The following is a 24779-nucleotide window of genomic DNA, read 5'->3' as shown; positions in this document are numbered from 1 at the left end:
CCCACCTGCCTAGAATGAGTGAACGAACGGCTGAATGGGACTACTATAACCTGCTCTTTATTAGCCTACTAGTCAGGAAATTCACTCCTGAATACTTCTTTTAAAAAATACATTTAGGGGCAAGCATTGTGGTATAGCAGATAAAGCTGCCACCTGCAATGCTGGTATCCCATATGGGGGCCAGTTCATGTTTAGGCTGCTCCACTTCTGATTCAGCTCCCTCTAATGGCCTCGGAAAAGCAGCAGCAGATGGCCCAAGTCTGGGCCCCTGTTACCCACAAGAGAGGCCTAGAGGAAGCTCCTGGCTCCTAGCTTTGGCCTGGCCCAACCAACCCCGACTGTTGCAGCCATCTATGGAGTAAACCAGCAGACAGAAGATCTCTCTCTCTCTCTCCCTCTGCTCTCAGTATAACTCTTTCAAATAAATAAATTAAAAAATTTTTTGAGACAAAAAGAGGCAAGAAATGTTCTCACCCGCTGGTTCACTCCCTAAGCACCTACAATGACCAAGGTAAGACTGGGGCCAAAAGCCAGGATCTGCAAACACAATCCAGTTCTTCCCAGTGGGTAGTAGGAACCCAATTACCTGAGCCACTCTTGCTGCCTCCCAGGGTCTGCATTGGCAAGAAGCTGGAGTTGAGAGCTAGAACCAGGAATTGAACCCAAGTCCCAATTTAGGACTCAGACATTTTAACTACTAGGCTAAATGTCCATGCTCTCCTTAATATCCCTAAGTGTTATTGTCAGAGTTACCCTGACAATTCTGGTCATTCTGGTCAGTTGTATTGTGAATAACGACTTGAGAAGTCAGAAACAAACCAGGTTATCATGAAAGGGTAAATTAACTCTAAAAGAATGAGTTGGGGGGTGGGAACCTGACTCAGTAGCTAGGACATGGCTTGTAACGCCTGCACCCCATATTGGAGTGCTTGAGTTCAAGTCTCAGCTCTTCTTTCAATTCCAGCTTCCTGCTATTGCACACCCTGAGAGTCAGTAGATGATGGCTCAAGTAGTTGGGTCCCCACTACCTACACGGGAGACCCAAACTGAGTTCCAGGCTTGCAGGTTCCTGGCCCAGGTTAGGCAATTGTGGGCACTGGGGGAATAAACCGCAGATGAAATCTCTCTTTCTTCCCCATCCGGCTCTGCCTTTCAAATACATTTAAAAAAAATTTTTTTAAAGGATGAGTTTGTAGACAATGAAAAGGTACCAAAAATTTAACTGATAAGATGAGAGCTAGAGGTCTCATCTACTAGCTGCCATAAACCTTTGGTATCAGAGAAGAACCCTGCTTATTTCTTGGCCTATATACACAAAGTTACAACCCAGAAACTATGGGGTCTCCATAAAACATGATAGCACAGATAATATATTTTTACGAACTGAAGATATCAGTTATGACATTAAATACATTCACCTATATTACCATATTCTATGGTTGCCTGGAAGAGAAATATCAGAACAGAAAACCTGTCTTGAAAAATGTTAAATATACTATACTCTTGAATTAAAAGATAGAACTGGAACTTCGGTTTAAATTTCCATTTAATGAACACCCCTACTGTTAGGCATTTCTAGGTCTTCTGGACTTGGTAGCACTGATCCTTTAATTGGTTGCATTGAGTTACCAAAGAAAGTTACTTTTTCTCCTGTTCTATTTGATCTTGGCCTTGAAATGAATTTGAATGTTTGAGGAATGAAGCTATTTGGCTGTACAATAGCCTATGCATACATAATCAGTACACAATGTTTCCTCTCTTTGTGCATATAACTTCTGTGATCAAATGATATAAAGGCAGTTTGGTGCCCATTTCTGTATATCTCCTCTGCGGCCTACCAACAAAGATTTATGTCATAACATTTATTATTTCTGAGAATTATGTAATAGTGCTTCTGGGGAGAAAAGAGTAGGCTTTATTCCAACATGCTAAGTTATTGCAGTATTTTAATTCACTAGTACTTTTCTATTTTAAGTTTAGTCAAAATGTAAATATTAGAATAGTTTCACACTAAGAAATTTATATGCCCAGTGCCTGTAAAGAACACTAAAGGGTACCAAAGCTAAATGCAGCAGAACTGAAGTTTAGCAGATGGAAGGGCATCTGAGCCTACACAGAACGAGCTGTCCACAAGGTATAAGGGTCAGCCATACAAAATACCTTGTGAGGCTACTACTGCAAGCATGCAACCTTCCCAGGAGAGCCCCTCTGAAGTCGGGGCTCCATTATCTCAACTCTCAAGATCCAAATCTGGGGCTACATGTCTGACAACCACACTGGCCCCTTCAGAGAGCCAGTTATGGCCTCCAGGGAAGTGGTGTTAAGGACCTTCAAATAAGAGCCTTAGGATCTCCAGAACTACCAAAACCTACACTTGTAGCAGTTGGGAAATTTAAGAGGTTAAGCATTTCTCCTATCAGCAATTAAAATGTTCACAGAGCAAGGAAAACTCTTAAACCTGAATGAGCCATAAGCAGATACAGATCGCCACAAATCTACACCATTCCTGTGACACAAGTCTATACTCCTAAGCCCTCAGAGCAGCCTCTCTTTCTAGAATATGCAGTCAATAACACAAAGTGCCTTTCAGTGCTCTTCCACTCATGCTGGACACATCTTTCTAACCCCTCTCTACTTCCAGATGTCATCAGCGAGCATTTAAATCTGGACTACTGAATATCAACAGTATTTCCTCTATTAAACTCTCACTCTGATGTTTGGCAGTCATCCAAGAGCCATAACAGTATTCCTATAACAGTATCTAATTTTCAGAACACTCTGTACACACTGTTTCATAAAGCAATCCCAAAAGCCAGGCATTCATGCTGCACACTCACTGCCACCACCTCCCCTCCATTTTTGCAGACTAGGAAAAAGAATCCCTGGAGAAGGGATTTGACTCTGAATACCAATGACAGAGCTAAGGCTTTGACTAGTGTCTTCCTCATTCCAAGATTCATGGGTTGTTCATTACCGTATGTTCCCTTCCATCTAATTCTTTCCTCTGTAAAATCCACATGGCTTAATCAAATTTTTTATATCGCAGTTGTTTACTTTGTTAGGCCAAATCTTTTGATACGTGCTGATCAAAACAGTTGAAAAATCATCAGAGCACTGACAACCAGTTTCAACTGAATAATCATTATGATTTGTGCAGCCCTTGAAAGACAGTGAAATAGGCTAACTAATGGAGCTAACTAATGGAAAAAGGTATGCAAGGAGAATATTGTATCTTTCTCAGAGGATACTTAAAAATATTACATGTCCAAGATTGTATTTCTGCAACAACTGACTGCAAGGTTGTTAAGAGTTTATATAAAGCTAACCATTTTTCAACATGCAAATTTGAAGAATACAGTCTAAATTATTAAATTAATGTTTTCAGTAGCATAGAAAACCCAGTATTTCCTAACCAATTCCTCTTTTAAATAGAATATAGATAATGTGGCTTGGCTGGCATTCACATCAATCATGCCATAATAGGTTCTGAAACAGTTTGTGGGGTTGGGTGGGCCTTAAGTGGTTTTGCATTAGACCAGTAGTTAAGAAAGCAACTAGAGAGGAAACTTCAGTTTTAAATATAGGTCACACCATCCTTATTCAAAAACATTCAGGGCTGGCACTGTGGCAGAGTGGGTTAAAGCTCTGGTCTGCAGTGCCAGCATACCATATGAGCACCAGTTCTAGTCCTGGCTGCTTCTCATAGCTCTCTGCTATGGCCTGGGAGAGCAGCAGAAGATGTCCCAGATCCTTGGGACCCTGCACCCAAGTGTGAAACCCGGAAGAAGCTCCTGGCTCCTGACTTCGGATCGACTCAGCTCTGGCCCGTTGTGGCCATCTGGGGAACGAAGCAGTGGACAGAGGACCTCTCTCTCTTTCTCTCTCTCTCTCCCTCCTCCCCTCCCTCTCTCTGTAACTCTTTCAAATAAATCTTTAAAAAAAGTATAAACTAGAAATTTTATATTACTTCCTGAAAATGCAGGTTTCTTTTAAAAAATAAAAGTTAGTTGAAAAACATTGGTGTTTCCTAAAATTTAAAGAGTAGGCATATTTATTTCTTAATATCATTTATATTCTCACAAATTAAGTAATTTCTTCTTCTGTTATTGATAATCCACTAGCAAAATTAACACTAAATTATATTTAACTAGACTTACATCAGAAAACATAAAATTTTCTATAACTGCTAACTTGGGATGGAAGAATAAGAGAGTGACAAAGCAAAGATGAAGACAAAGCAGAATCTGAATTTTTTCCAAAAAATGCAATATTCAAAATTAGATAGTTTAAATAAATCAATAGGGAAAATATTGTCAACTGTTCAATCTTATTGGTGGTGTATCCCTGGTCACGATATTTTTCTTCCTCTATTTCTGCAAATACAAAATTCTTTTAAAGCACTATTGCCAGGATATCTCATAGATTCTTCTGCATCTATACTGCACTATTAACTGATGTCATAGAGGCACTAAAGCACTAAAGCTCGTCTACCTGCGGCGGTTCAAGTGCCTGTGCACGCTCAGCCTCGCCGGGAACCCCATCGCCCAAGCGGAGGACTACAAGATGTTCATCTACGCCTACCTGCCTGACCTCGTGTACCTGGACTTCCGGCGCATCGGTGACCACATGGCACGTGTCTTCCCCCTCCCCCACCCCCGTGGGGTCCCGCAGCACCTGCGTGGGTGCCCTCTCGCCCAGGCTCCCAGCAACCAGGGCTCCCCCATCTCTGCGCATTGTCCCAAGGCCACCTCGCAGCCACTGTGTGGTTTCCTAAAGGAAACAGTGGAGAGGGCTCCCCCCTACCCCCTGCACCCTGGTCTCTGTGACCCCGGGAGCAATATTAAGAGCTAGCTGTTATTGGGCGTTCATCAATCAAGCCCATGGCGCCATCTCACCACCAGCCAGCCGGGACCCTGCTGTCGTCCCAGTGGCGAAACTGACGCTCAAGGGCGGGGACTCCAGTGGGCGGGGCTGGAGCTGGGAGTCAGTCCCTGTGAGTGAGCTGCCTGCCTGTGGGAGGGTCTTCCTGCTGCCCCCTGCCTGCCTCCCTCCCCGCCCCCCATCCCCTGCTGTGAATCCCTTGCTTCTCACTCTGGGCCGCGCCATCTATTGTGGGAAGGGGTGGCAGGGGGAGGGGGGTACTGACCCATTGGGACTGGGGTGGCACCTTGAGTTGGGCCAGCTGACCTGCCTGCTGGTACCTGTCCTGCAGACAGGAGCTGTGTTGAGGAGCACTAAAATGACCCCCCCGGGGGGGGGGACACCTGGAGAGGCAGGCAGGAGGGTGGGCCCCCAGCCTCAACTCTGAGCCCCTAGAACCTACAGTGAGCGGAGCCCCCTCTCTCCTGGGTGGGCCAAGGTGCCGTCCAAGCACCGCTGTGGAGGCTTAGAGAGGAGGTGACCTCAGGGGGAGTGCCCTCCTCCCGCCACAGGCTCTCTCTTGTCCCTGTATGGGACCGCAAGCTGAGACTACAGCTGTATCTATTTTATTTCTTTTATTAAAAAGATTTATGTGTTTATTTGAAAGTCAGAGCTACACAGAGAGAGGAGAGCCAGAGAGAGAGAGAGAGAGAGAGAGAGAGAGAGGCCTTACATCCACTGGTTCACTCCCCAATTGGCCTGATCCGAAGCCAGGAGCCAGAGCTTCTGCCAGGTCTCCCACGTGGGTGCAGGGGCCCAAGCACTTGGGCCATCTTCCACTGCTTTCCCAGGCCACAGCAGAGAGCTGGATCAGAAGTGGAGCAGCCGGGACTTGAACTGGCGCCCATATGGGATGCGGACACTGCAGGCGGCAGCTTTATCTGTGATGCCACAGCACTGCCTCACCCCTTTTTTTTTAATTTTAAAGATTTATTGGTTGATTTGTTTCTTTGGAAGGCAGAGTTACAGAAAGACAGAAGAGATTTCTCATCTGCTGGTTCACTCCCTAAATGGCTTGCAAACAGGCCAAACCCAGGAGCCGGAAACTCCATCCGGGTCTCCCACGTGGGTGGCAGGGGCCCAAGCACTTGGGTCATGTTCCGGTTCCCCAGGTGCATCAGTAGGGAGTAGAGCAGCTGGGGCTCACGCGGGATGCTGGCATCGCAGGCCACTGCTTGACCCGCTGTGCCCGCTGAGCCACAGCATGGGCCCCGGAGCCAGTTTTAAAGGCAGCAGTGCTCTCAGATGCCTGGGTTGGCCACATACCTGTTTGAGTGTGCTCTTCTTGTTATGAAACCATGGGGCACCTTGGACCTGCACCTATAGAGAGCATAAAATCTGTTCTCTTTATAGTAATAAAAACATCATAAAAATAGGACAGAGGCAGATATAAGTTGTTTGGGACGCCCGCATCCCATATCGGGAGCCCCAGCTACTCCCCTTCTGATCCAGCTCCCTGCCGATACCCATCCCAGGAAAGCAGCGGAAGACGGCCCAAGTACTTGGGTCCCTGCCACCCACTGGGAGACCCGGATGGAGTTCTGGGCTCCTGGTTTCAGTCTGGCCCAGCGCTGGCTGTTAACAGGCATATGGGGAGTGAACCAGCAGATGGAAGATGTCTCTCTCGCTCTCTCTCTCTCTCTCTCTCTGCCTTTCAATGTTTTTTATTTTAAAATCTAACAATAAAATAATTTAGAAAAGAAAGCCTCTCACTGAGCAGTGCCCCAGCCCCCCCCCCCAGCACAGCAGGGGTCGGGGGCTGGGGGATGAGGGGCGGGGGAGGGCGCTCAGGGTCCCAGAAGCAAACCAAGGCCCCCTCCAGACTCAGACCCTCGCCTAGAATCATCCGGACAAATCGGAAACGAAACCCAGGCTCTTGAAGGGGCCTTCTCAGCTCCCTAATTTCCCTGGGACCCCTCAGCCAACCTTGCCTTGTGAAGGGGGTCTGTCCGGCCCGGCCCCCTCCCCCAGCCCACGGCAGGGAGGGAAGTGGTGGTGGTGGGGACATCCAGGTGAGCTCCGCTAACGGCTAACGGTGCCACCTGCTGTTCTCCGGCCAGAAAGAGCTCGCAGAGGCAAAGCACCAGTACAGCACGGACGAGCTGAAACACCGGGAGCACCTGGCGCAGGCCCGGCTGGAGGCCGAGCAGGCCCAGCGCGCGGAGCTGGAGGCGCACAAGGTCTCTCGCGGACGGACACGTTCAACGCAGGCCCGCCGGGATCCCTGGGCGCCCTGGGAGAAATCGTGCCCCACGCACAGGCCACGAAGCCCTCCCCGCCCCGCCCACCTCCCTGGGGCTGGCTCCAACCACAGCGCAGACTCCCGGTCGGTCCTGTCCCGCGCTTGCTGGCGTACCCCTGCGTCCAACACTCTGGGCTGCGAGAGGGTGCTACAGTCTTGCGCCTTAAGACCCTCGGGCAGACGTCCCCTCCCCACACACCCTCCAGCACGGCATGGCATGCCAGAAACAGGCTGAACATGGCCTCCCGCCATGAGCCCCACCCCTCCGTGCAGCCAGACCGAAGCAGCCTCGCACCTGCTGTTCCTTCTGCCTGGGAGGCACCCCTCCACCACCCCCTCCCGCCGCCCCTCTACCTCGGAGAGGGTTGAAGCCCAAGAGGTAGTGTCTGTGTTAGTGCCCAGCCTGGGGGCCCGTGCCCAGCGCGTCCTCCCTGGAGCCCGCCTGGGTCACCGCGGGGCCCTGTTTCTGCCCGCAGGCTGCCTTCGTGGACCGCCTGAACGACTCCTTCCTGTTTGACAGCATGTACGCTGAAGATGTGGAAGGCAACAAGCTGTCCTACCTGCCCGGCGTCGGGGAGCTGCTGGAGACATATCGGCCCCGGCTCTCGCCGCCTCTTGTCTGGCAGAGCCTGCTCACGGAGCCCCCAGCCCCTGCTGGGACTGTTTCCCCATCCTGGGCCAGGCTGAAGTCAGACGCCTGGACCTCCATCTGGGTTTTCCATGTCAGTGGCGGAGGCCCAAGCACTTGGGCTATCTTCTTTTTTTTTTTTTTTTTTTTTTTTTTTTTTTTTTTTTTTTGACAGGCAGAGTGGACAGTGAGAGAGAGAGACAGAGAGAAAGGTCTTCCTTTGCCGTTGGTTCACCCTCCAATGGCCGCCGTGGCCGGCGTGCTGCGGCCGGTGCACCACGCTGATCCGATGGCAGGAGCCAGGAGCCAGGTGCTTTTCCTGGTCTCCCATGGGGTGCAGGGCCCAAGCACTTGGGCCATCCTCCACTGCACTCCCGGGCCACAGCAGAGAGCTGGCCTGGAAGAGGGGCAACCGGGACAGAATCCGGCGCCCCGACCGGGACTAGAACCCGGTGTGCCGGCGCCGCAAGGCAGAGGAGGGCTATCTTCTTTTTCCAAATTTATTTATTTATTAGAAAGGCAGAGTTACAGAGATGCAGAGGCAGAGACAGAGAGGTTTCGCATCCATTGGTTCACTCCCCAAATGGCTGCAACAGCCGGAGTTGGGCTGATCTGAAGCCAGGAGCTTCTTCCGGGTCTCCCACACAGGTGCAGGCACCTAAGGACTTGGGTCATTTTCTGCTTTCCCAGGCCATAGCAGAGAGCTGGATCGGAAGTGGAGCACCCAGGACTAGAACCGGCGCCCATATGGGATAGCAGCACTGCAGGCAGAGGCTTTGCCCTCTGCATCTGCACCACGGCGCTGGCCCCATGTTAAGTTGTTACAACAGAAGGTTCATGGGTACCAGCAGTCACTGGGCGAGACTTGACACCTCAAGGCCTAAGCAGCCTGTTGTGCGGGGTGGGGCTGGTGGAGCCGCTGTCCGGCAGGTGCTCTCGTGAAAGTGGCCCAGCGGGTGTGTGACAGTCCCTTTGATCAGGCACATCTTGCACTGCCAGCCCCCCCCCCCCCCGCCCCGCAGCCTGCCTTGGCTCTGCTTTGCCAAGGTATGACACGGATGACTCTGTTTTCAAATCTTGACAATTTTCCCAGTGGCAGTGGCAGGGCCAGGACTTGAACCTGGATCCTCCACTTCCACCCCTGGCCCCTCCACCCCCACCTACCCCACCCCAGCACAGCTGAGCAGCAAAATGGGCCCTCTGCCCAAGAGCCCATCTCGGTCACACACCAGAGACAACACACACCACCTCATCCCCTGGCCAGGGCTGGCTCCTCGGGCTGCCAGCCCCTCCCTGTCCCGCCAGGTCCCCAAGCAGTCTGTTTGGGGCCTGCTTGCCCTGTGGGTTCTGCCCGTGGTCCCCAGCTCCTTCCCCCACCAGGCCTCCGATGGTGGAGAGACCTCAGCCACACCATTACCCTCTGAATCTCCAGTGCCAGGTCTCTGGGCCCCTCAATGGCTTCCTCCATCAGACAAGACCCTGAGTTCGAGTCCTGCACACACACACGTTCAGCGTAGCAAGCCCTTGCACCCTTGTGGCCCTCCCCGGTGGCCTGCTCCAAGGGAGAGAGACGCTGCCCTGAGCTTCCTTAACGCCCACCCACCTACAAGGACAAATTTGTCACCATCTGCGTGAACATTTTCGAGTACGGCCTGAAACAGCAGGAAAAGCGGAAGATCGAGCTGGACACGTTTACTGAGTGCATCCAGGAGGCGATCCAGGAGAACCAGGAGCAGGGCAAACTCAAGATCGCCCAGTTCGAGGAGAAGCACTCGCTGGTAGGGCCCGCCCCTCCCGAAGCCGCAGCTCTGCGCCCGCCGAAGGGCTGCAGCACCTGTGCCCCTGCTGGCCCTTGCGGCCCAGGCCAGGGGGTCACGCAGCCGCGAGCAGCAGAGCCAAGGCCCAGCCCACTCACCGCCTCCCCTGCTGCTCCACTGTGGCCACGAAGGTGGGGCTGTGGCTCCATCATGTAACATGCCCAGGGGTTCAAGGTCATCCTCGCCCTGCATGACCTCATCTGTTAACTGTTGCTATTTTATTTTATTTATTTGTTTGGAAGGCAGAGTTCAAGAGGGGCAGAGAGAGAGAGAGAGAGAGAGAGAGAGAGAGGACTTCCATCCGCTGGTTCACTCCCCCAAATGGCCACAATGGCCAGAGCTGAGCCAATTCAAAGCCAGGAGCCTGGATCTTTTTCCAGGACTCCCACGCAGGTGCAGGGGCCCAAGGACTTGGGCCATCTTCCACTGCTTTCCCAGGCCATAGCAGAGAGCTGGATCGGAAGTGGGGCAGCCGGGACTTGAACCGGCGCCCATATGGGATGCCGGCACTGCAGGTGGCAGCTTTACCCGCTACGCCATAGCGCCGGCCCCAGGACGTCCTTTTTTATTTATTTGAAAGGCGGAGTGGCAGAGAGAGAGGGAGAGAGACAGAGAAATCCCAGCCACTGCATCAAGCTCTCCAAACAGGGACAGGAGCTTCCCAGGCATTTAAACAGGGAGCTGGATCGGAGCAGAGCAGCCAGGGACTGGAACTGGCGCTCGTATGGGGTGCCAGTGTCTCGACCCTGGCCCCACACTTGTGACGCCTCTTTTCTGGTCCCAGTGGCCATTGGGTTTAGGATGGCAGGGGGTCAGCCGGTCAGTGCTTCCTGGAGCAACAGGTACCTCTGGGGAAGCAGGAGCAGCTAGAACGGGGCTGATGAGGACTCTGCTCCCAGGGTCTGGAGTGGCTGCCTCCTCCTACAAGGCCACCAGGCATGAGCTGACTCGCCTGAGCCTGGGTCCAGGGCAGTGGAGCTTGCCCAGCTGCACAGAGCGGGCCTGGGGCCTGGCGCCCTCCTTGAAGGCCTTGTGGGCCTGGCCTGCGGGCACTGGGGCTGGCCAGAGCTCCCCAGGTGTTTCAGAGTCCACTGTCTGGGGAGATCCCAGGACCCACAGGCCCTGAAGGCCCCCTACCCCTCCCCGTTGCACGTAACACGTGCTACTGGTACACAGTGACTCCCACAATGCTTGTGGCCCAGCTGCGCCCCGCAGAGCCGTTTTATTTTCTCCTGAGCAAGGCGAGCTGCACCTGTCTTCCAACCATCGCTGTCTCCTATTCTGTCAACTACGTCTGCCTGTGTTTGCCCTTACCCATTTTTTTTTCTATTTGGTTTTTTGTTTCTCGGTCTTTCTCACTCTCTGTGCCTCTTTCTTTAAAAAGAAAAAAAATTTACCATGTAGGAGTGCTTTAGAGATTTCCAGGTGAGCCCTGTCTCCGTGAGATGAGTCGCAAACATTTCCCCCACTTTGCTGTTCGTCTTGCCATCTTGTCTGTGTTGCATCTCACCATTGCAATTTTTATTGCAATTTTCACTTTATTTGAAGCGGGGTGGGGACAGAGAGAGAGCTTTCACGTACTGGAGGGGTGAGGAACATCCAGCCCAGGGGCCACACAAGGCCCTCAAAATCATGAAGTCTGGCCTTGCCGAGGCAACCATAGGCAGGACTCAAAATCCAGTCGATCTATAGCAGGCTAATTAATTTCATATGGGCCATGAGTGATATTACAAATACCCAAAAGGCCCTTGGCAGAAAAAAATGTCCCCCATCCCTGCTGCTAGTTCCCTCTCCAAATGTCCCCTCAGCCAGGTATGGGTCTGGCTGAGTTGGGATCTCCCACGCGGGGCAGGGACCCACGTGCTGTATCGGTCACCAACAGCTCCCCAGGGTTTGTATCAGCAGGAAGCCGGATCAGAAGGGGAGTAGCTGGAACTCGAACCTAGCACTTGGGTATGTGAGGTGGGCACCCTGAGCAGAGACTCAACTCCTGTACCCAGCGCCCACCTGGCCACTCAGTGTTAATTTTTTTAACGTGGTATTTGTCAGTCTGTTTTGTTGCTAGTATTCGGGAAGGAATTCTTCACTCAGAGATCATTGGAAAAACCCCGTGTTCTTTTATTAGCCCTTCCATGGTTTGCTTTCTTTCTTTCTTTTTTTTTTTTTAAAGATTTATTTGAAAGAGCTACACAGAGAGGAGAGGAAGAGAGAGAGAGAGAGAGAGAGAGAGAGAGAGAGAGAGAGAGAGAGAGAGAGAGAATCTTCCATCCATTGGTTCCCAATTGGCCGCACTAGCCAGGGCTGCGCTGATCCAAAGCCAGGAGCCAGGAGCTGCTTCCAGGTCTCCCACATGGGTACAGGGGCCCAAGGACTTGGGCCATCTTCTACTGCTTCCCCAGGCCACAGCAGAGAGCTGGATTGGAAGTGGAGCAGCTGGGACTTGAACTGGTGCCCATTTGTGATGCCGGCGCTGCAGGCAGTGGCTTTACCCGCTACGCTACAGCGCCGGTCCCCCATGGGTTTATGTCTTTCATGGGAATCTTCCCTCCCATCAGGTCAGGGAGCCAGCTCTGTCTTTCTCCCGATGGGGAAACCATGATGAGAACAGCGCTCATCCCTCCGAATCACGCCCAGTTACTCTGTCCTCCGGCGGGACTGACGCCAAGCATCCACGAGACAAGTGGACGTGGCACCTGGCACCGGGGGCGTTCCGGGCCTTCCCTGGTGACAGCTGGCATGCAGTACCACCCTCAGCCTGGCTTGTTCTCTCCCCCTGCCAGAGCACCCTCTCCCTCCAGACGGGTCCAGGATCCACGTCTCCCACTTGCCCCCTGGGGTTGCCTGTGGGTGCGGCTGCCTCTTCCCTGTCCAGCACCTCTCCTGACCTGTGCCTGCTATAGGAGCCCCTGGAGCCCACGGTGTGTGCCAGGCCTCCCGCACAAGGCCCATGGTCCCCAGGACCCTGTGAGCGCAGGAAGCCTGGGAGACGCTAAGTGGCCGTGCCAAGCTTACACTGCACATCGTGGGTCAGCTCCACCTGACTCCGATATTACAGACAGACAAAATTGCTTGTGTGTCCTCTTTGGGGGGAGGGGTCTCTGACCAGGACCAAGAATGAAATACCTTGAGGACCAGGTGTCATGTTAGTAGCAGGTTAAGCCACCGCTGGAGTCAGGCTATCACGTATCAGGGTGCCTGGTTCGAGTCCCAGCTACTTCACTTCCGGTCCAGTTCCTGCTTGTGCTCAACTTGGGAGTCAGCAGCAGCTGATGGCTCAAGTGCCGGCGTCCCCATCACCCGTGTGGGAGACCTGGATGGCATTGCAGGCTCGTGCCATCAGCCTGGTCCAGCCAGGGCTGTTGGGGGCATTTAGGGAGTGCACCAGTGGATGGAAGATTCTCTCTCTCTCTCTCTCTCTCTCTCTCTCATTCTCTCTGTCTCTTTCTGTGTGTGTCTCCCTCAAGTAAATAAAAGCAAATACATTTTTTAAAAAAATGCAACCTGGCCGGCACCCAGGCTCACTAGGCTAATCCTCCGCCTGCGGCGCCGGCACCCCAGGTTCTAGTCCCAGTCGGGGTGCCAGATTCTGTCCCGGTTGCCCCTCTTCCAGGCCAGCTCTCTGCTGTGGCCAGGGAGTGCAGTGGCCCTGCACCCCATGGGAGACCAGGAGAAGCACCTGGCTCCTGGCTTCGGGTCGGCGCAGCACTGGCCATGGCGGCCATTTGGGGGGTGAACCAACGGAAGGAAGACCTTTCTCTCTGTCTCTCTCTCTCACTAACTCTGCCTGTCCAAAAAAAAAAAAAAAAAAAAAAAATTGCAACCTGCACGAGACAGATGAAGAGGGGAAAAGCATACATATTTTATTCCATGATGTGCACATGTACATTTTATTTAGTGATCTCTATATTACACACCAGAGTAACGGGAAGACCCAAAGACACAGCTGGGGCTGGAATCTTAGCACAAAATTGGACAAAGAGCCGCACCCTGTGAAAACGACCAAAACAGTGTGGTTAGACCAGGGCCGGGCACGGCGGCGCAGGACCAACGGACAGAGAAGGCTCACGTGCGCAGTGGTCCCTTGGCCCCCCGCCTCCAAGCTCTGGTTGCTGGGGACAGCAATGGCTTTTTCCGGGCGGGGGTGGGGCACAGGAAAGGGCACGTCTCACCTGCTCTTTCAAGGTAAAAAAGTGGAGGAGACAGATGACTTCTTGCAGCTGCAGTCTTCAAGTGTCTTCGGCTCAAAAGCGATCCACATGGCAAAGTGGTGTGGCGTAGGGGGTTGGCACTCAGAAGCCCCCCGAGCCCCGGCACCTTCCACCTGGCCCTGCTCGCAGGGACAGAAACGCACGCGAGCAGCCGCGAGCCCCGGTTGGTGCCCGTGAGCCTGTGCTTCAGCATTCCCCCTTTTTTTTTTTTTTTTTTTTTGACAGCCAGAGTGGACAGTGAGAGAGAGAGACAGAGAGAAAGGTCTTCCTTTGCCGTTGGTTCACCCTCCAATGGCCGCCGCGGCCAGTGCGCTGCGGCCGGCGCACCGCGCTGATCCGATGGCAGGAGCCAGGAGCCAGGTGCTTTTCCTGGTCTCCCATGGGGTGCAGGGCCCAAGCACCTGGGCCATCCTCCACTGCACTCCCTGGCCACAGCAGAGGGCTGGCCTGGAAGAGGGGCAACCGGGACAGAATCCGGCGCCCCGACCGGGACTAGAACCCGGTGTGCCGGCGCCGCAAGGTGGAGGATTAGCCTAGTGAGCCGCGGCGCCGGCTAGCATTCCCCTTTTACAGACGGAAACTGAGGCAGGAGAGAGGGCCGGTGGCTTCTGCAAGCTCGCAAGGCTGGCACCTGCCGGGGGGGGGGGGGACCTCAGCTCTCCCGCGCGGCTGGCTCAAGCCCTGGCTTTGTCCCGCAGAGCCTAAGCAACATCCGCGAGGCATCAGAGCTGCCCACCGCGGAGAGGATCGCGGAGTGCGACCAGGACATCACCGAGCTGTTCAACGCGCTCATGACCCTGGAGATGCAGCTGGCGGAGCAGCTGGAGGTGAGGCGGGCCCGGGGGGGATGGGCGGGCGCAGGTGCCACCTGGTCCCGCAGCTGCGCGCGCACCTGTGACCCGCAGACCACCCACCCACCCTGGGCGCGCGCCCCTGTTGCACACTCGGCGCCTGCCAGCCCGGCGTCTGCTTTTCGTCCATTTAAAAAACTCAGACGGGAAGGGGTCCTTGCAGGGGAACTGAAGAGTGAGCCCCTTCCCACATCACCTTCTCCCCCACATCCTGGCAGAGCCCCGAGCCTCCTCCGTGGGGAAGGGTTTCTGATGCGACCTCAGGAGCGGGGCCGGGTGCCCACGAGACCAGGCGGGCCACCCCACCCCCACTCTCACGCGCGCGCACGCAGCTTGGGGACCAGACCGAAGCACCTGCCGCTCAGCACGCGGTAGAAATGATACCGGATGGCTGCTGGAGCAGCCGGGCGAGCCTCGCGTGTTCCCCGGGAGGAGGAGCGCGGGCCCGGAGTGGGAAGGGATGTGACAATGACTGGAACCTCATTAGGGGCTGCCACGGCTGGGCCAAGAGGTAGCGCCGAATCGATACTCAAGTGATTCCTCCGCCGCTGGGGGATGGATTCCCCCCTTCCCGTCCCAGGCAGAGGCTGGCTCGCCCCCCAGCTGGGGACTTGCAAAGGCAGCTGAGCGCTGGCCGTCTGGCGGCCCTGGGGAGGGCTGGGCCGCGGCTCTCCCACGCAGTCCAGGCAGGGAGACCACGTTCCAACATCCACGTGTCCCCCGGAGCCCAGGCACTGCCCTATTTGTGTTACCAGGAAGCGGCTGGGCCTGCAGACCCGCGCTCGGCCCCCTCCCCCCTCCCCTGTGCACCTGCACCAGCTGCGGCCCACCGCGGATCAGGCGGGGTGGGGGGGGTGTCCATGCTCCAGAGGGAGCCAGCAGAAGTCCCCACGTAGGCCTCTGTGCCCTTCTAAGCGCAGGAAGCAACACTGATGGGGAGAGTTCTGGGGTAACAGCCAGCGCTCATGGCGGGGGGGGGGGCACTCTGCTCAGCAGCCTGCAAAGCATTCTGTGGGAGACCCATTTCACAGATGAGGAAGTCGAGGCTCGGGGAGGTCAGGTGACTTTCCCAGAGTCACACACAGTGGTGGAGCTGGGACGCGGCCCCTGAGGGCTGCCTCCAGCGTTTGTCTGTTGAGTGTGTGTGTGTATGGGGGGGGGGGGGGTTGAGAGGAGTCAGGCTGTGACAGGTGGGCCCGGCACAGGGCACCGACATGACACTTCGGAGGGTGCTGGCGATGAGTGAGTCGGGCCTGAGAGGGCACAGTGGCTGGTGTGTGAGCGGGCAGGCGGCTGCTCGGTCCCCAGGGTGTTTATGCCGTGGTGCTGGGCGTCTGAAGACGCACAGTGACTCTGCGTTCTCATTTCCAGGAGACCATAAGCATGTTTGAGAGGAACATTGTCGACCTGGTGGGGCTCTTCATTGAGAACGTGCAAAGCCTATATCCTAGCTGCTGCGGCCCAGGGTAGGGAGGGCTGCCCTGGCCTCCAGGGGGAGTGAGGGCCAGGAAGGGTGAAGCAAACCCAGCAAGGACCCCTTGCCGGCAGCGTCTGCAGGGTCATGCCCTCACCCCTCCCACCCAGTGCCCTAAGCTCCTCCCAATCAGTATCTTAGGCACCTCCCACTCAGTGCCCTAGGCACCTCCCACCCAATGCCTTAAGCTCCTCCCACTCAGTGCCCTAGGCACCTCCCACCCAGTGTCTCAGAGACCTTCCACTCAGTGTCCTAAGCTCCTCCTACCCAGTGTCCTAGGCACCTCCCACTCAGCCCCCTAAGCTCCTCCTACCCAGTGTTTAGGCACCTCCCACCCAATGCCCTAAGCTCCTCCCACCCAGTACCCTAGGTCCTCCCACCCAGTGTCTTAGAGACCTTCCACTCAGTGCCCTAAGCTCCTCCCACTCAGTCCCCTAGGCACCTCTCACTCAGCCCCCTAAGCTCCTCCCACTCAGTCCCCTAGGCACCTCCCACCCAGTGTCTTAGAGACCTTCCACTCAGTGCCTTAAGCTCCTCCTACCCAGTCCCCTAGGCACCTCCCACCCAGCCTCCTAAGCTCCTCCTACCCAGTGTCCTAGGACCTCCCACCCAGCCCCCTAAGCTCCTCCCACTCAGTCCCCTAGGCACCTCCCACTCAGCCCCTTAAGCTCCTCCTACCCAGTGTCTTAGGCACCTCCCACCCAGCCCCCTAAGCTCCTCCTACCCTGTGGGCAGTGAAGGCGATGAAGCCACCTTTGGCCCTGGCAGCCTGGCCCTGGCTGAGCCACTCGGCCTGCCATGCACCTGCTAGAGCCCCTACCCCCGCCCCGGCCGCCACCCCAGGGGCACAGGGCAGCCCCGGCCAGCTGTCCTGGGACCTTTGCTTGACTCCCGGCGGGACGATGGCGCAGTGTCGGGACCTGGAGAACCACCACCACGAGAAGCTGCTGGAGATCTCCATCAACACCCTGGAGAAGATGGTCAAGGGCGAGCCGGACGAGGACCTGCCCGATGACGTGCGAGCGGTGAGCACGGCCGCGGGGGAGGGCCCCCCCAGACAGGAAGCCCGCAGCAGGTGCCCGGTGGGGGCGCCGTCAGCCAAGGAGGGCGCGAGGAGGGGGTGGCGTCAGTTTTCCAGCAGGCCGGGGCTTCTGGAACTTTCTACAAGACACCACTACAAACGTGTTGCGTCTGAGGTGGCCCCCGCGTGCAGGTCGTCTTACTTTTAGCAGCACGGTTCCTGATGCAACGGGACGTTCTCCCGCTTCCCACCGGCCCGGTCCAGGGATGGACGTGGGCAGGAAGCGAGAGGCAGCCCAGGCTCCCCGCTCCTTGCCCGGGGCCTGTGCACGGGTGGGCCCAGCTGCAGACACAGCCCTGGCCTGTGTATGTGTTTGGGACAAAGCCCAGGCTTTGACAGGAAGGGCCCGGGGCCTGGAAGGTGTCCCGGCATGCCTGCTGCTGGCATTCCACATTCTCAGCTTCTCTCCCCTGCCCTGCTGGTCACGCCAAGCCCAGTCACCGCCACCCTGTGCGTTCAGCCCCAGAAGAACCCTCTCGGGCTGCCCTCCAGCCTGTGACACTGTTGCCTGCTAATGGCTTCCTGTGGCTCCTAGATCAAGCTCTTCCTGCAGCCCACCACACGCCGATGACCGGGCCTGCCCTGCGTCAGCAACTGCCTCTCGCCCTTCTCATGCCCGGTTCCCAGTGCCCCGGCCTGAGCCAGTCCCATCTCCCGGGCAGCTGAGAGTCCAGCTCTCCGGTGTGCTCTTCCTGTGGTCTCTGTGCCCCTGAGACCCCAGCTCCAGCGTCCGCCCCTTGGAGGAGACACCCTCAGGGTCTCTGTCTTGCATTGCCATCCCTCGCTGTCTGGTGTAGGTGGGTCTCCCTCTGTCTGTCTCTCTGTGCGGGCAGCAGGGCATGGGGCACAGCATGGAAGCCGGGAGGCGTCCCCAGATGGTGCAGGTGTGTGCACCATGCCCTCCTCTGTCACGTGCTCGGCTGATTCCTGCAGACACAGCCTCTGTCCCACGGTCCCAGACAGACAGACAGACAGACGCCCGACAGCATGGGGGACAGGGCTTCTCTGTCCCCAGCTTTGCCTCTCTCAGCCACGAACCACAGCTGAATGGTGCTGTGTGTTGTTGATGGCGGTGTTTTTAAGATTTATTTCTTGATTTGAAAGTCAGAGTTACACAGAGAGGGAGAGACAGAGAGTAAGATCGTCTATCCACTGGTTCACTCTCCAAGTGGTCGCAATGGCCAGGGCTGGGCCAGGAGCCTGGAACTCCATCCGGGTCTCCCACGTGGGTGCAGGGGCCCCAGCACTTGGGCCATCTGCTGATGCTTTTCCCAGGCCCTAGCAGGGAGCTGGATCAGAAGAGGAGCAGCCGGGACGTGAACCAGCGCCCACAGGTTATACTGGCACTGCAGGTAGCGGCTTTGCCTGCTACGCCACAGTGTTAACCCCAGCCGACTGCTGTGGGCCAGCAGAGGAGAGTGCCACCCTCCTGGAGCCGGGAGGCAAGGCTGCCCCAGAGAGAGCCCGCTCTGGAATCGTCCACACAGCAATGCCGACCGCCACGCCCTGCCGCAGCTCTGTGACACCCAGTGGGTACAGGACAGGTGCTCGCTCCCACGGCCGCAACACTGCCAGAAACATGGGTCCCGGAGGCCGAGGGCTGAGAACCAGGCCGGGCTGGTGCTTCCGGTGGCCAGCCCCCCTTCCCACCCATCTACCGCCGGCTCGTGAGGCCTGGGAACCCTGGGGTGGCACCTGCTGACCGAGGCAGCCGGCAGTGCAGAGCCCCCCCCCCGAGGGCCCCATGATCCGTGTCACTCACTGCACCCACAGAGGTGCTTCGGTAGGCACCTTGAAAACTGTCACTTTTGGGAGCATTTTGGATTTACGAACCCCCCCCCCCACACACACACACACATACACATACTGGGGATGTTCAAACTGGTAAAGTCTATGCAAATGATATTTCAAGAATCTCAAAAAAAAAAAAAAAAAGCTTCAAAACTGGAAGCACTTCCGGCCTGGGCACTTTTGCATGGGGCATACCCGACCTGTCTATCACCCTTGTTTACAGATGAGGGACAGCAGGTGCACCTGGGGCTGGCAGAGGTCGGGCGTACTGGCCGAGGTGCCAGAGCTTTCAAGGACCAGGCTCTAGGGTGACTGAAGCAGAGCCTGGGCTGTTGTCACTGTAGAGCCACCACGGGGACCCTCACTGTGGACTCCAGTTGGGGGGGAGGCGTCCAGGCGCTGGACTTGAGCCCACAGGCCACTTGACCTCAAGTGAAACTGCACTTTTTTTTTGTTTGTTTTTGAAAGTCAGAGTTAGAGAAGGAGAGGGAGAGGGAGAGGGAGAGGGAGAGGGAGAGAGAGAGAGAGAGAGAGAGAGAGAGAGAGACAGAGAGGTCTTCTATCCGCTGGTTCACTCCCCAATTGGCCACAACTGCTGGAGCTGCGCTGATCTGAAGCCAGGAGCCAGGAGCTTCTTCCGGGTCTCCCATGCAGGTGCAGGGGCCCAGGGACTTGGGCCATCTTCTACTGCTTCCCCAGGCCACAGCAGAGAGCTGGATCAGAAGTGGAGCAGCCAGGACTCAAACTGGCGCCCATATGGGATGTGGACACTGCAGGGGGTGGCTTTACCCACTACGCCACAGCTCCAGCCTGACCCCAAGATTTTGCAACAATGTCCACTGTGCAAAAATTGAGCTCCTCCTACCTGGTGATGAGCGCCACCCGGTGGAGTCCCATGGATGAGGCTGTCTCTCAAGAAGGGATTTGTGTTCCTAGGGCTAGACTCTCCTGGAGCTGGCGGCCAGGGAGGGCCCAAGTGACTGCAGGCCTGAGGAGCCCCAGCCGGGCCCAGGAGGCTGCCTCCCTCCCCTGGCACAAGTCCCTGCCCCATCAGGCTGAGCAGCTCCTTTGTGGGTGGGGGTGAGGACTTGTGGGGTCCTGGGCGCCCTGGGGTGGGAGATGGATAGGATGACCTGATTGATTGCCGGCAGCACAGGGGCTCTCCGGGGTGGGGGTGGGGTACCAGCTCTCAGAAGCGCCCCTGAGCAGTGGCTTGGGAAGACATGTATCTGCACAGCCGTGAGACCCAGACAGACGGGGGGTGGCGCAGCAGTGGCCCCTGCCTCGCCCCGGAGCTCTGCAGCAGCTGCAGGGGAGTCTGGAACAGTCTCTCCGTAAGAGCTACTCCTGGGCTGCTGTGGGTACGGGGGCATACTGGAGACCGGGGGGTGGGGCAGAGGAGGGGCGTGTCCAGCTCCCAGGGCACAGGATACCAGGACAGGCTCAGAGCCCCGGCGGGGCCTGCTGCTGCTCTACCTCGCAAGCAGGTTTTGGCGGGAGGAGCCAGGCCCTCCCTAACAACGCAGACTGTCTCGCAGGGGTGGGGAAGGGCTGGCCCACAAAGGGGGCTGGCACTATGGTGTAATGGGCTAAGCCTCCACCTGCAACACTGGCATCCCATAGGGGCGCCGGTTCGAGTCCCAGCTGCTCCATTTCCAGTCCAGTTCTCTGCTAATGCACCTGGGAAAGCAGCAGAGGATGGCCCGAGTGCTTAGGCCCCTACTACCCACATGGGTGACCCTGGCTCCTGGCTTCGGACCGGCCCAGCTCTGGCCACTGCAGCCATTTGGGGAGTGAACAAGCAGATGGAAAACCATCCCCCACCCCCACCACCCACCTCTGCCTTTCAAATAGATGTTTAAAAAAATAACAATAATTCCAGTATGAGCAGCAGAGGCCAGCCCGATCCCAAGCACAGCACAGTCCAGGAGAGAACAGAAGTGGCCGCCCCCTCCAGGTCACCTGGAGACCAGAACTGACAGCTCCCATTCCTACCTAACCGCCTTGGTCCAGGCTGCCTTCGTTGGCCCCTTACAAACGGCACACAGGCCATGGTATCCAAGCAGGCTGCCGGCCGGGCGCATGGCCTCTCCAGAGCCCCTCTCTGCGCTCGGGCTCCGGGGGAGACCCATCGCTCCGCCTGGCTTCAGAGGGCAGCCACGACGACCCACTTCCCAGGGTGAAGGAGGAGCCGGGAGGACGGATCGACGCGCTGGCGGCTATTTCTAGAATAACCAGGACGCCCACTTCTGAGCCCTTGCCTGAGGCTCTTGGTGGGCAGATGGCACACTTGTTCTTTTTTCATTTTCATGTGAAAGGCAGAGACAGAGAGAGAGCAAGAGAGGGAAACGGTGGGGTGATCAGTATACTGGAGCACTCCCCGCGAAGACCCACGACTGGGGCTGGGCCAGGCCAAAGCCGCGAGCCCAGGATTCGATCGGGGTCTCCCACGTGGGTGGCAGGGACCCGGGTCCCTGAGCCACCTCTGTCCTCCCAGGACGCACGGGCAGCAGCCGGGAGCTGGATGGAAGGCAGGGTAGGCAGGACTTGAACCAGGCACTCCAGTATGGAAACATGGGCATCCCAAGCGATGACGTAACTGCTGCGCCAGACGCCTGCCCTGAGATTGTATGTCTTTTTTTTTTTTTTGGCCAGGCAGAGTTAGACAGTGAGAGAGAGAGACAAACACAGAGAGAGTTATAGACAGTGAGAGACAGAGAGAAAGGTCTTCCTTCTGTTGGTTCACCTCCTAAATGGCCACTACAGCCGCACTGCGCCAATCCGAAGCCAGGAGCCAGGTGCTTCCTCCTGATCTCCCATGCGGGTGCAGGGCCCAAGCACTTGGGCCATCCTCCACTGCCTTCCTGGGCCACAGCAGAGAGCTGGACTGGAAGAGGGGCAACCGGGACTAGAACCCGGGGTGCCGGCGCCACAGGCGGAGGATTAGCCAAGTGAGCCACGGCACCGGCGATTGTCATTGAACCCTTGTTGCCGCCTGGCATGGCTTTCTGACATACAGAGAAGGAACCTGGTCACTTCCTCTTATTTCTCTCCCCGACTGTGCTATCTGGGTCCAGATGCCCCATGCCCCATGGCAGCTGACCTGGCCCCCCAACCCCTGGTCCCCCCGATGTGGCACGGTGCAGAAAACCAGCACCCCAGAAGTTAGCATGCACTCTGAGAAGGAGCCGTGGCCAGACCAGTCAGGGAGGCGAGACAGACAAGGTGAAAACGGTTTCTGTCCCACCAGACTCTGCCGAGACCCAGAACCCCTTGGGCCTGGGGAATCTTCAGGAGCAGCCCGGGATGTGCCGGTTTTCGCAAATGCATCTGACCTGTCTGGCCAGAGTATTTTTTGCAGAAACAGTGACATCTCAGGGGCTGGCGCTGTGGTGTAGCAGGTAAAGCCACCACCTGCAGTGCCAGCATCCCATATGGGTGCCGGTTCGAGACCCGGCTGCTCCACTTCTGATCCAGCTCTCTGCTATGGACTGGGAAAGCAGTAGAAGATGGCCCAAGTCCTTGGGCCCCTGCACCCGTGTGGGAGACCTGGAAGAAGCTCCTGGCTCCAGCTTTCCAATCAGTGCAGCTCTGGCTGTTGCAGCCAGTTGGAGGGTGAACCAGTGAATGGAAGACCTCTCTCTCCCTCTCCTCTCTCTGTGTAACTCTTTCAAATAAATTAAAAAAAAAAAAATTAGGTGCAGCTGGGCCAAGATGAAGCCCAGAGCGCCCTCTGGGTCTCCCCCGTGGGTGGCAGGGGCCCAAGCACTTGGGCCACCCTCCACTACCTTCCTCGGCACATCAGCACGAAGCTGCATTGGAATCTGGGATCCTGGGACTGACACCAGCACCCTGACATGAGATGCAGAGCCGTAACATGCTGTGTCTTAAATTTTTATTGACTTGCTGGGCAGGGAAACGGAGATTTCCTATTCGCTGGTTTATACCCCAACAACAGCCCAGGCCGGGCCAGGCCGAGGCTGGCGGCCAGGAGGAACTCAGTCCAGATCTCCCCCGTGGGTGGCGGGCACCCGACGACTGGAGCCGTCACTGCTGCCTCCCAGGGTCTGCCTCAGCAGGAAGCTGGGGTCAGGAGCGCTGCCCGGCACGGAGGATATGGGATGCAGGTGTCCCTAGCAGTGTCTTCTCTGCGACACCAAATGCCAGCCCCTTGGCAGCTTTTCGTAAGGCAAAACCAAGGTCAGGAGCAAGGGCAGGCAAGAGGAGACCCCTCCTGGACTCCCAAGTGTGTTGCTGTGGACGTGAGAGGCAGTGTAGCCTAACTGCGGGCAAGCACCCGCGGCTTTGGGCTCCCGCTGTCCTCCGCCTGCCACCAGCGGTCTCCACCTGGCTGACAGAGGTTTGGGGCAGGTGAGCCTTGTCGGTGCCCGAGGGAGGGGAGCATCATGGGAACAGGTGTGCTGAGCGAGGTTGCCCTGGTAGCCAGGGAGGGTGCGGGGTACCACCTGCTGGTGCCCGGGGCAGCCGAGGCAGGGCTGGGGGACCCTTCGGTGGGCTCGGAGCAGCGTGCTGATCCCCCCTCCCCACCCCCCCAGCTGTTCGTGGACAAGGACACGATCGTTAACGCCGTCGGGGCCTCGCACGACATTCACCTGCTGAAGATTGACAACCGAGAGGACGAGCTGGTGACCAGGATCAACTCCTGGTGCACGCAACTGGTGGACAAGGTGAGCTCGCGCGGGGCCGGCGCTGGACCCCTCCCACCCCCACCCCACCCCCACCGCCGCGAGGGCTGCGGCTAACAGGGGTCTGACGGAGGGCGCTGGGGTTCGGTTTCACTCCTCAGATTCACAGGGATGAGATCACGCGGAACCGCAAGCGGGTGCGGGAGATCAATCAATACATCGACCACGCGCAGAGAGAGCTGGAGAGCCTGGAGAGCCCCGACATGGACTAGCGGCCTCGGCGGCCCCAGCCGGCGGCAGCGCGCATGCGCCCCCAGCTGTCCCAGGACGGCCCCGGGGCTGGGGGGGAGGGGGTCTCAGCCCCCTCGCACCTGTCTTTCCCCTGCTCGTGGGAAAACATCCAGATACGGAGAGAAATAAACGCCCGAGCCGCCCTTCCCCTGTGCTTTCAAACCCGAGTCCACGTTCGTGTATGAATGGGAGGAAGAGGCTGGGGCCTGGGCGGGGCCGGCGTCGGCTGCCCCTGGGACCCGGGCACCGCCCGTGCGGGCTGCAGGTCGGGGGGCCGAGCCCGAGGCCCGTGGGTGCTGCGGAGCCAGGCCTGCAGGAGACGCTGCAGCTGCCCCCAGTGTTGGGTGCCGGGGCCAAGCCGCCCAGCTGGGCGCTGTGGCTCCTGTTCACCCCTGCAGGAGCGGGTGCCGCCGACCATGCTTCTCTCTGAGCGGGGGTGGGCAGAGTGGCCTATTTTACAACACCGACAGTGCCTTCCCCCCCGGGGTGTCCTGGGGTCCCAGGAGACAGCGCGTGGGAAGCAGGGATGAGCAGCTGGGAGGACATTCAGCCGGAGGAAGCCTGGGCTCGTCCCACTGCCTGTTCCCGGGGCCACGGAGGCTTCTGGGCTCCCGTGGGGAGGCTGAGCGCACACACCCACGCTCGGTGACCGTGCTGGCCCGCTGGGCTGTTTCCAGAGTGAGGGGTCGCTCTCTCCAGAACAGTAAGAAGCGAGCAGCTTGGCCCGAGGGGGCGCCCTTCCACAGGCGGCCTCGTCACAGCCAGGGACACACGCAGCCTGCAGCTCCCCTGCTGCTCCATCTCGGGACCCCGAGCTGCGGCGGGGGAGA

At 57.1% G+C, this 24779-nt stretch overlaps 1 protein-coding gene across 1 annotated transcript; it reads left to right on the top strand.

The window, feature by feature from the left end:
• The first annotated feature begins 502 nt into the window (after positions 1 to 502).
• On the top strand, positions 503 to 24111 carry LOC138845936 (dynein regulatory complex subunit 3-like). Its single transcript, XM_070059985.1, has 11 exons — positions 503 to 511; positions 2866 to 2975; positions 4464 to 4629; positions 6981 to 7100; positions 7639 to 7751; positions 9394 to 9568; positions 14514 to 14642; positions 16038 to 16108; positions 17042 to 17165; positions 23569 to 23700; positions 23820 to 24111. The coding sequence occupies exons 1-11, from the start codon at positions 503 to 505 to the stop codon at positions 23928 to 23930; spliced, it is 1260 nt and encodes a 419-aa protein (XP_069916086.1). The 3' UTR covers positions 23931 to 24111.
• Positions 24112 to 24779: the final 668 nt, after the last annotated feature.

This window comes from Oryctolagus cuniculus, chromosome 17, assembly GCF_964237555.1.
Source record: "Oryctolagus cuniculus chromosome 17, mOryCun1.1, whole genome shotgun sequence".
NCBI classification, from domain to species: Eukaryota; Metazoa; Chordata; class Mammalia; order Lagomorpha; family Leporidae; genus Oryctolagus; species Oryctolagus cuniculus.
This window is presented reverse-complemented; position numbering and strand designations above follow the sequence as displayed.

Coding starts and splice junctions, on each gene's coding strand:
- LOC138845936 (XM_070059985.1), top strand. Junction 2,976..4,463: donor TTCATGGGTTGTTCATTACC/GTATGTTCCCTT, acceptor CTGATGTCATAG/AGGCACTAAAGCACTAAAGC. Junction 14,643..16,037: donor AGCTGGCGGAGCAGCTGGAG/GTGAGGCGGGCC, acceptor TCTCATTTCCAG/GAGACCATAAGCATGTTTGA.